This window comes from Humulus lupulus, chromosome X, assembly GCF_963169125.1.
Source record: "Humulus lupulus chromosome X, drHumLupu1.1, whole genome shotgun sequence".
NCBI classification, from domain to species: Eukaryota; Viridiplantae; Streptophyta; class Magnoliopsida; order Rosales; family Cannabaceae; genus Humulus; species Humulus lupulus.
The window spans coordinates 221625228-221636899 of NC_084802.1; the positions used below are offsets into that span (position 1 = coordinate 221625228).

Here is an 11672-nt window from a genome sequence, read left to right on the forward strand (position 1 = left end):
GGCAATAGCCAATGGATGGTTCTCTTTCTAAAGTTCATGGACCAATCATGAACTCTAAGTTAACTAGCTTCAATATCATATTCCTTTCAATGTAACCAAAAATATGATTGGGAAATAAATGTTTAAGGATTACTCAATATGAGACTGAAAACGAGAAGGGTATAAAAATACATAGACACAATTGCACCTGAAACTTCATAAGCTGTGGCACCATTAATTTCCGTCGAGTTCACAGCGACCGTTTCTCGAAGAGTCACAGAATGACCAGACACCGATTTGTCCCTAAAGAATCCAATTTCAAACAAACAAAAATTCAAATATGCCACTAACAACAAAATACAACCAGATGAGAAAACGATAAGATACAACCGACATAAGCAATACCCATTTGAAAAAAATGAGTAGAGAATATTTAAAAGAGAGCACTCACGATTGAGGAGCGTAGACATGGACACATACCCAATACTTACGGAGCAAAGAAGATGAAGAAGGTTGGATCTGACTTTGGAGGTAGCAGCAGCTTTGGAGAAGAAGGATTTCATTTTGGGCTTTGGAGAAAAAGGGTTCAGAGTATTGCATATGAGTATGACTCACTTGAGAATAATAATAATAAAAAAAGGTAATCGGGGCGGCTCTGCCCCAACCCGCCTGAATTCATATCGGGGCGGGGCGGGTCAAAGCCCCGCCCCGAATTCTGCCCCAATTTTACTCGGGCAAAGATGCCCCGCCAGGTCGGGGCCTCGACCCGCCCCGCTCCATAGCCCCATTTTGCCACCCCTATATATTTGATACAATTTTTAGCACTATGTTCTAATGCACAATTGTAAAAACAGATGCAAAAATTAATATTTCATTAATGCTCATTTGATATTTATTGAAAATATACAAAAAGTAATAATTTTATATTTTATTGTTGATAGTTAAAATAATAATGAAATAATAAGGTAAAAACTCTAGCATTTAATATTGATAAATAAAGATAATAATATAATAATAAAAATGACATAAAAGTAAATAAAAAGTGTAGCATTTATAATGATGCAAAATATGCATCATGCTATATTGTGTGTCAAATTTGACACACCATTGGAGTAATTTTTTTGTAAAGTGAGATATATTTTAGCAATGTATCACCAATTTGACACTCCATTAGAGATGTTCTAAGGTAGTATTTTAGGTTTCTATCTTATATATAAAAAAAGCTACACAAAAAATTCAAATTAAACCTTTAATAAGTTTAAAAAAACATATGTAAATCATGTATTTAACTTAAAAATTAAAAAGAAGGTGAAAAATTTACCTCTTAACTGCATTAATGGAGGTCGTCGTCGTTGAGGAGAGTGTAGAAGTTGCACGAAAGAAAAGAGGAGATAGGGAGAAATGAGGCTTGGGCTTGAGTAATACCTACAACGCCCATTTCATGTCAATGGATTGCTGGCGCATTTATTGACTTATTGACGCTAATGGGATAAGTCAACGAAGTTAACGTTTATATTCACCCTTTTGACAAAGCTGTGTCAATGACTAATTGACGCGACTGCTTAGCCCTGATTTATGACGTTGGTCAATATTGTTGACTGACGCGTTAAATTCATGCTAAATGCTATTTTTTGGCATGATGATACGTGCCAAAATCTGAATTTCAATTCGTGTTGCAAAAAGAAAAAAAATGAAATACAACAAAATTGCTTGATAAATTTATCCTCAAAACAAAACATCAAACAATATTTTTTATTTTCCTTTTTAAACAAATCTAGGGGAAAAAAACATGTTTGGTTGGTTAGGAAAAGCAAGTAACAACCTTCTTGGAAGGTTTAAAGAAATAAAATTTGTATTATTTGACCAGAAGAAAATATAAAAAAATATTAGAGAAAATGAAATTAGAGGTGGAAGTTTGAGAGAAAGAATATGATCTTAAGGTAATTTCGTCCAAAAATGAGTTTGAGACATATTTTTTAATTTCAAATTAGAAGATTTATTAAGCATATTTACTCTAATTTTCCTTTTGAAACTAGTAAATTGCCATATAATTTTACTTAAAAAAAACCATGTAGTTATTTTCAGGAAAAAAATGGACTTTCACTTGTTAAAAAAGTTCTCCAGTGACATGAGTTTTTTTGCTGTTTATTCTTTCATCATATTATACACAAATACACAATGGCAATGATTTAAATAAAAAAATAACGAGACACTAATTTATTAGAAAACATAAATCTTAACTATTCTGTTAAAAAAAATTAAAATTTCGTTACGTAAAATTAAACAATAATGACAATACTTCTAAATTATAAAAAAAGAGAGAGCTGTGAATGTGTGGATTGTTGTGGCTTTTTCTTTATCTTTGGTGGATTAATTTTTATTTGTATTTTTAAAAATTTCAATTTTCGCAACTGCTCAGGGGCAGGGCCACGGCCACGGCCACGGGGCCACGTGACTGTTGTGCACTTGGCTCCACTCCAACACTTAAAAAATAAAATTAAGAAAAAAAGAAACTTTTGGTCCCTTTCTTCTTTATGTTTAAAAAAATTATGAGAGAATTTCAAAAACTAAAAACAGGAGAAAATAGAAAGAGAAAAAAAAGGCTGATTTGCTTTTAGATGGTCCAACTCCAAGCTACACTACTCTTCTAAGCCAGAGGCCATTTCTTTTTCTTTTCTAGCCTCTGAACAGTGAAGTCTCTCTCTTCTTTTGTCTTTGTTGTGTAGCTTTTCAAAACCCGAAAAGCACATTTCTCTATCTTCATGTTTTTCTCTTATTAAAGAAGAAAAGAAGAAAGAAGAGAGAAAAGCCAAAAACCATGAAGCTTCTTCTTCTCGTTCTTCTTGTGCTACTTCTACTTGTTTATTCTGATCCCTTTCGGGTTGGTGCCACACCGGTCCTTCTTGTTCCCTCGCCAGCTTTCTCACCCAATTCTCCTGTGTCTGCAACAATGGCTGCTCCTACTGTTGCCTACTCTCCTGGTACCGTCTCTCTCTCTCTCTCTCTCTCTATATATATATATATGTATGTATGTATGTATGTATGTATGTATGTTGCCCTGTTATTTTCGGTTCATGCTTTGGTTTTTAGAAAGGTCACGTTTCAAACTTTGTCCAAATTCAAATTTTAAAAATGGCCATGAAATTAGGCCCATTTAATAGTATAGATTTGAACTTCTTTGTGGGTTTTCTTCCTTTTGTGGCCAGCACTATCTGTTGTCTTCTATGTGGGTATTATCACATTTTGCTTAAAATGTTCGGGACCTTTATTTATGAAGATTTTGATTATTTAGACAAAGACTCAAATCTGAGGTAAATGTATAATAATCTTTCTGTTTAAGCAGGAGTTGGAGAAGCAGGTCAAAGGCACTCTATGGATTCTCACAGGAAAATTCTTATTGCCCTTATTGTTGCTTGTACTACTCTTGGCGCAATCATATCGTCATTGTTAGGCTTGTGGATTTATCATTGCAAGTGCTCTCGGAAACCTCATAGGAGAACTGGGCGAAGCTCAGGTACCTTGGTTAGAAATTTGAAACCGGACCCTTGTCAGATTTTGCATCAAACTTTCTGGGTATTTGTGATTTTGAATCATTTATTCTTCTAGATAAGATTTCTGAGATTTTCCTTTTTCTGGGTTCTGTTTTGTTTGGATATCGTTTGAAGATGGTGAAAAGGGGCTTTCATTAAATCCATTTTTTGCTCAATTCAATTCCTCAAGGATGATTGGAAAGAAGGGATCTGTTTCATTGGTTGACTATAAGCTACTAGAAAAAGGGACTGAAAACTTTCGAGAAAGTAATATCTTGGGCGTGGGTGGTTTTGGACGTGTTTACAGAGCTCAAATGGATGATAACTTGATTGTTGCCGTTAAAAAGATAGAGTGCCAAAGTCACGATGCCGAGAAAGAGTTTCAGGTACTATTTATTTTTGGAAATTTTTATTTTATATATATTTATATGTATTGTGCTTGTGTTTTTTTAATGGAATTTCCATTTTTGAAAATTGTAGAATGAAGTGGATTTGTTGAGTAGAATTCAGCATCCGAATATTATTTCTCTATTGGGTTGTTGTAGTCAAGGCGATGCAAGGTTCATTGTTTATGAATTGATGCAAAATGGATCTCTAGAGACACAATTGCATGGTATGGCATTTGCTCATTACATTTGTATTGATTTAAAGTTTCATTAATTATAAATTCGACTGGTGTTAATAGTCCATACTTATGTTTATTTTTCCTAAATGCGGTCCACAAGTTTATATTAATTGCTTTAATTTCAATATTGAATTATATTTCATCATATGGTAGGACCCTCCCATGGTTCTGCATTAACATGGCATATGCGGATGAAGATTGCTCTTGATACAGCAAGGTATGAGATTGTTGTTAATTTATTTAATTTTTACATTAGTTTTTCTTTTTAACCCAATTAACATATTGTGCAATTTTTGACCAGAGGATTAGAATATCTGCATGAACACTGCCACCCTTCAGTGATTCATAGAGATCTGAAAACATCTAATATTCTTTTGGATGCCAACTTCAATGCCAAGGTAAGAAATTGTTTAATATTGGCTCAGTATCCAATCTCTCGTCTTAAAAATCTTGGACATTGTTTTAAGATATTGCTATTTTAAAATGTCACCCTTTCCCAGTAAACATTACTAATGCTTCTTATACTGTTTCTTTTTTATCTTATGGTTTTGGAATCAGTTATCCGATTTTGGTCTTGCTGTTGCTGATGGGACTCAAAACAAGAATAATATCAAGCTCTCAGGCACATTGGGCTATGTAGCTCCGGAGTATCTGTTAGATGGTATGCCAACTAAGCTTGTAATAATTGCATTACTGTTTATTTTAAGTCTGACTGTTTGATGTGTGCTTCACCCAACTAATGAATTAATATAGTTGTTCTCTGGATTCCTGACAGCTTCTATTGTATTGAGCTTGATGAACTTGTAAAATATAAATCTTTCGATCTACTAATTATGAGCACTTAGCTGTACCTTCATGCAGGCATTCCTCTTTTTTTATTTGCAAATTTTGTTGTAAAAGTTCCTCTTAATCAACCATTAAGGCAAAATTTTCGGCTTCAAGTTGAGGGTGTCCAAAATAACTGTGATTAAGTTTGATCTATTAATACTACTTAAGTGGCAACTTGTCGTGTTAGTCTGGGCACTGTCATTCAGGTGCAGCGAAAAAAGAAAATAAAAATGGGGGGAGTGGGGTGGAGAGAAGAGTAAGTGGTTGAGGTGTTACTGTATTGTGGTGGATATGTCCTGTTTTATTTTTACTGGTTGTGGTAGAAAATGAATTGTTGAGGATTGTGGCATGGGTTTCTTTGACCAAAATTTTTCTTAGTAATTAAAAAGGTGCTGAATGACAAGGGGGAAAACACAGATAAGTTGAATGGATCAGTATATGTCATTTATGTTTTATATCAAGAGTAATTTAAGTTCCACACTGTAAAGTTTAGTTTTGTATCTTTATTATTGTACAATGTCCTGCTCTATCTCTGAAACTGGTTCATTCAGCTTATTAAGTTCTGGTGGTGACTGACAAGGAAATTACTAACAAAAACTTTCAGGTAAGTTGACTGATAAGAGTGATGTCTATGCATTTGGAGTTGTTCTTTTGGAGCTTCTGTTAGGTCGAAGGCCGGTAGAGAAACTGGCACCAGCTCAGTGCCAATCTATTGTCACATGGGTATGTCTTTGTTTTGAAAACCCCATGCAGTCCAATTTCTTTCCCTTGTACCCAAAAATAATTTAAAATAAACACAACTTAATGTTATTATGCAGGCCATGCCACAGCTTACTGACAGATCAAAGCTTCCAAATATTGTAGATCCAGTGATAAAAGATACTATGGATCTTAAACACTTATATCAGGTTTGTGAACTTGAAGACCAAACAGCTCATTTCAAGACTAATGTATACAACTTAGCAATGTGTATAACTTTGTCAATATATATGTATATATATTTATTGTGCTAGTACTACGTCACCAAGTTTTGGCTGATAGAAAAAAAACTTATTTGATTATTCGTTATCTGATAAGGTAAACACTGATGGAATATGCTATTTGTAGGTTGCTGCCGTCGCAGTGCTGTGTGTGCAACCAGAGCCAAGTTACCGGCCCCTGATTACAGATGTTCTGCACTCTCTTATTCCTCTAGTTCCTGTTGAGCTTGGAGGGACACTGAGAGTTACGCAACTTGTGGTTTCAGTAGGATCTGCAGTGCATTCTGATCACTGACAATGATAAACCTCAAGAGTTGGTTGTTTGATGATGACTCTCCAACAGTTTGAGGGGTTTATCCCACTGCTCAAAGTACAATTCAAAATTTATGACTTTGCTTGGCTTGCCGAGATGATTGTTTTCTGGGAGATCATTGTCTTCTGATGAGGGCAATGTTGGCTTGGTTGAAAGGGAAAGGACTAATATTTTTTGGGATCAGTTATCACATTTGTAAATTAGAGTACATTGTTTTGAGCTAGTGGAATCTGTGTATACGAGGGGACAAAGTCAAACTGTCATTTACCTTATTATGTATTGGGATATTTGCAGCATAAGTTTCCAAAGTTTTGGATTTCTATGCGGCATAGACTCAATATTTTTTTTTTTCGCGGGAGAAATACTCATTGTTAACGAAGTATTATTTTTTAAAATTAAATTTAACAGATTTTAAAATGAAAAATTAATTAAAAATATATTTTTTAAATATTAGGAATTAAAAGAATATAAATATATTGAAAAAAACTTGGACTACTAGCAAAATAAACTTGAAAATTTTAAAATTTATTTAAAAAAATCTAAATCTAAAATCAAAATAAAAATCCCCTTCTTCTTCATCCTTATATTCCTTGACTCTTTTTTCTTCATCACCATTCTCTTATTCGTTCGTTTCTTTCTGTAGATGTTGCTTGAGATGACAAATCTAGGCAACGAGATTTAGGCAATGGAAACCTTTGATGTATCCAAGATGCAAGGAACATGAGTGACAGAGACCTCTATGCGATGTGGCCAACGAAGACCTTTGATTGTGCCGACGACACCTTCATTGGATCCAAGCTATTGGGGACAACGAGTTCATAAGATCAAAGCTTCTTAGCATGACAAACGAGGGTTAGGTTTCGAAGCACTGGTATTATTTAGGATTAAAGCCCTAACGTTAACCTCAACTTTGATTGGTTATGAATTTGGCTCATTTTGATGTTGCTTTAGGTTTGTTATTCCTTTTTTTTCCTAAAGTTTTTATCTCAAAACTGACCCAGATTGTATTATTGTGATTCATTGATTGTATTTTGTTTCTAAGATCAAGATTGTGTTTGGGTGGTATTTCTGAGATGGGTTTTGGGTTTTTGGTGGAAAGAAAAAAAAATTGTTGTAATTTGTTATTTGTGATTTTGGATTTTTTGATTTCTCTATTGGAGCTTTTATTTGTGATTTCTCTTAAGTGTGCATCCTGTTGAAAAAGGACTCAATTAATTTGAGTTGACTTTTGAAAGTGGCGCAAGAGCAAACTTCTTCAAGCATATTGATCTTTACTGATTAAGTTCTGGTTTGTTTTGCTTTGAATCTTTGTTGGCTGCAAGTTTTTTTTTGTTTAATTGATTTTTTTTTGTTTTGTTTTAATATATAATTTATAATTTTTTATAGATATAAGTTTGTAAATAAATGAATTTTTTTAATTAATTTAGATATTTTTAAATTTTTGATTTTAAAATATATTTTTTAATTAATTTCTATTTTAAAATATGTTAAAATTAATTTAAAAAAATAATTTTAAGTTGAACGAAGTGACATGTGTTGGTCCAGTCAGCACCTAACGAAGTGTAACAGACGTAGATTGACAGAATAATTATTTTACTAACATTTGATACTTTTCCCGCGAATAAAAAAGATTGGATCTATACTGCGTACAAACTCAAAACTTTGGGTACTTATGCCGCAAATTCCCTTATATATTTATATATATTTCCTTCTTTCTCACTTTGAATGTATTATGAATTAAGCTAAACTCAAAAATATTTACCTACATAGCTCCACTTATATTTCATTGGAGTTTTGTAGGAACGTAAAAGGAATTGTCTGATTATTTTTAAACAAGTTTATAAAAGCTTTTCAAATTGGTCCAATTTCTTGCTATTTATTAAGAAAGGCTAATCTAATTTAAACCCCTAACCAGAAAATGAGAAAATTACTAGTTTCACTCGATTAATTATTTTACGAATTAAATTTTGGGAGTTTTGCTTAATTTTGATCCAATTTCGACAAAGCACTTCCTTCCACTCTTTACTGCTAGAATCTAGATAAGTGACAAAGATCAGGCTTAATTCGATTAAAGTCTAGAAGGAATCGTGCTATTACTTTACAAATCTTTAGAGCATTTTTCAAAATGATTATTATAGCTGTTTATTTAGTTTTAAGTTGTTTCTGACTTGGACATGAATAGAATGACCACTCGTACAAGTGTCATTTTAAAACGAGGTCTTCAAAACTTTATTAAAAATAAGTACGAAAGATGAACAAGTGGGCTAGCTAATACAAGGTCACTTGACACGAAATTGGGCTCTGCATTTGCTCAATTAGGACAAGGAAACGCATCATATGATAGTCTCTTAACACGCAATTCAGTCATGCGATTATCTTTGGTCACACTAATTAAATGACACCATATCGTCCTGACATAATATACTTCTTTTTTTTTTTGGTTGAAAGTTGTTAAAAGAAATATATCATTGCATCAGTTTGGCAGTTGCATACCTTAAACAAACACAAAGAAACATGCTGTTTCCCACAGTTTCATTGTCGTTTGCAGTTGAAAAATGTGGCTATTATATTTATTTCAGAATTCTACTTACCATTTGAATATGAATAATAATATTTTTGATTCTATAAAACCATAAATACTACAATAAGTGTTTTGTATTTTAACAAAAATGCTGAAACTTCACAAAAGATTTTTTTATTTTTTAGAAAAAAGATAACATGAACACATGCAAAAGCAAACATTTCACAAAACATATCTCCAAATGAGAAAAAGCAAAACCGAGATATACAGCCAACATATATATATATATATATATATTTATATATTTATAGCGTACAGGACCCCATCATACTTGTTAGCCTTTCGAGTAATGTGTGTAGTGTACAGGACCCCATTCTACATTATAGAGGGTTAATTAGGAGAAAACTACAATACCAAATTACTTCAAACAGAACAAAGAGAAGAGTACACAAAGAACTTGGTAAGCTCATAAAATAAGGAAACTGCAAATGACAAAACTATTGACAAAAAATTATTTGTGCAGATGGATACTCTGCCATGGAAATGGTCATTTCCATTTTTTTTCTAGTTTTCTGGCAAGTTTATAATAGAAAGCATTTAAATATTTATTTCTATATGTGTATTCATGGAGATAATGCTTCAAATCAATGCAATAGTTTGTAAAGTTAGCAAATACTGTTAATCAGTGCAACTATTTTGATAGTAAATTTTAATATATTAATACGTTAACAACAAAACTCTGCCTTTAATACATTTTCATTTACAAGGGTTGTCACTCTTTAACTTTCATCCCACTTGTTTATGCTAAAATTGGTAGGAGAAGGGAGAAAAAATATATTCTGTTAAAAAAAATACCAGTTTCATAGCCAAATTTATTATAGGGATAGGCATTATGGACACATCCTTTTACACTAATTTTATACCATTAGATGAAGCTTGATCTAATGGCTAAAAAATAGTATATATTAATAACAATTAAAATTCACATTTATATATAGTTAAATGGAAAGGTTATAAATGGAATTTTTTATTCTCAACGTTTTTGTTAGAATTGATTCTAAATATTGTTTAAGCTTTATGCTTCAATTGCATTAGACTAGATTTGGAAATCTAGAAGTGAGGGGTTGCATGCTATGTAATGTTGTCTCTATGAGGTTCAGCTCACTTAATCTTTGTTCTTAATATTTTCAGTTATGAGAGTTGGTTAGTTAATTCGGTTACAACTAAAGTCAGAGCAAGGTCAATATTGAAGGCTCTATAAAAGGAGGTTATCACCTCATTATGAAGGAGGATCAGAAATTGAAAAATGAGAGAAGAGAAGAGAGTTTAGTGAGGAGAACAAAGTTCTATGTCTTTCTTCTACATAAATTTATGTTATAAGTTTTGGGTGCAAGACACCATTGTTGTTGGTTGTAAATGATTCTAATCCTACTCGTGTAATCTCTAATCGAGCTTCATCAATAAAGATCTTAAGCCTGTTGGATGTTCTCTTCCGTGGATGTAGGCACTCATTGTGCTGAACCACGTAAACTTTGTCTTGTGTTATTCTATGTTTCTATTACTGTTTTGTACTAAGTTCTTGTTGTGTTTTAAGTTTCTTGTTTGGTGTTTCAGTCACCGCAATTGGTATTACAGTCATGTTGCATTGAGTTAATCCAAGAAGCTTATTCGGGGTTCAAGAATTGATAAAGAAATGGGGTCAACCAAGTTTGAAGTAGACAAATTCACAGAAGCCAATGACTTCAGTCTATGGGGAATCAAAATGAAGGCACTCTTGATTCATCAAGGAATTTCTGAAGCTATAGATGCAGGGCTTTTGAATGATGAAAGAGATGAGAAAGTCAAGAAGGACACAAAATCAAAAGCACATAGTGCTATTCTCTTAAGTCTTGGAGATGAAGTTTTGAGAGAGGTGTCTAGTGAGGATACGACTATTGGATTGTGGAACAAACTGGGTTCAATCTATATGAAGAAATCATTGGCAAATAAATTGTATCTCAAGAATAAGTTATACACTCTTCGGATGGATGAATCTAAAGAACTAAGAAAGCATTTGGATGATTTCAACATAATCATACTTGATTTGGAAAATCTTGGGGTCAAATTTGATGAGGAGGATCAAGCTATAATACTCTTAAGCTCTGATGTGTGAACATTTTGTTGATACTATTTTGTATGGTAAGGACACTTTGACAATGTTTGAAGTTAAGGCAGCCTTGAGTTTAAAAGAGATTCAGAAAAGAGGAGATGACATAGCTGAAAGTAGTGGAGAATGATTGTTTGTAAGAGGCAGATCTAAAAAGAAAGAATACAAAGGTGGAAAGTACTCTCGTGGTCAAAGTGGTCACAGGTCCAAATCGAAGACAAGGAACCATGCTACTGGAAAGCAAAGTTATTATTGCAAAAAGGAAGTTTCAGAGAAGAGTGTATGGCATTAAAGGCAAAACTAAAAAGAGATGGTTTACGTACCAATTGTAAGTGTAGGTAAAACTAGCCTAATGGTGGGTAATATGGTTTACCTACCAATATTGAATTGGTAGAGACTGGTAGGTAAAGGTTAGTGGGGAAAGAGTCTTTACTTACACTTATTAATACTGGTAGGTAAAAGAATCAGTGGACCCCACTAAGTTATAAATCAATTGATGAGTCATCAGATGACGTGTTTGATGACGTATCATCATACGTGTCTGCTGACATGGTTTCCATAGTAGTATACACGTGGCATATGTCAATACCGCCACTTGGCATCTTGTGGTTGCTCCACGTGTCAAACAATAATTTGTCCACGTACTACAAAAAATTCAAATGATTGTGTTACTTATCCTCTTTTTATCGGTTATGTGGCACTAAATAATTGGTCCACGTAGCATGTTGTGGTATACTTATTTTTGCCTAC

At 33.1% G+C, this 11672-nt stretch overlaps 1 protein-coding gene across 1 annotated transcript; it reads left to right on the forward strand.

The window, feature by feature from the left end:
• Positions 1–2599: 2599 nt before the first annotated feature.
• LOC133803701 (probable receptor-like protein kinase At1g80640) lies at positions 2600–6606 on the forward strand. Its single transcript, XM_062241811.1, has 10 exons — positions 2600–2960; positions 3323–3493; positions 3645–3895; positions 3990–4122; positions 4288–4351; positions 4436–4532; positions 4693–4795; positions 5567–5685; positions 5781–5870; positions 6070–6606. The coding sequence occupies exons 1-10, from the start codon at positions 2798–2800 to the stop codon at positions 6235–6237; spliced, it is 1359 nt and encodes a 452-aa protein (XP_062097795.1). The 5' UTR covers positions 2600–2797; the 3' UTR covers positions 6238–6606.
• Positions 6607–11672: the final 5066 nt, after the last annotated feature.

Excerpts from the sequence above, each read along its gene's own strand:
- LOC133803701 (XM_062241811.1), top strand. The coding sequence starts at position 2,798 with ATGAAGCTTCTTCTTCTCGTTCTTCTTGTGCTACTTCTACTTGTTTAT. Across the intron at positions 3,896-3,989 it reads ATGCCGAGAAAGAGTTTCAG|AATGAAGTGGATTTGTTGAG; the intron begins GTACTATTTATT and ends TGAAAATTGTAG. Across the intron at positions 4,352-4,435 it reads ATTGCTCTTGATACAGCAAG|AGGATTAGAATATCTGCATG; the intron begins GTATGAGATTGT and ends ATTTTTGACCAG.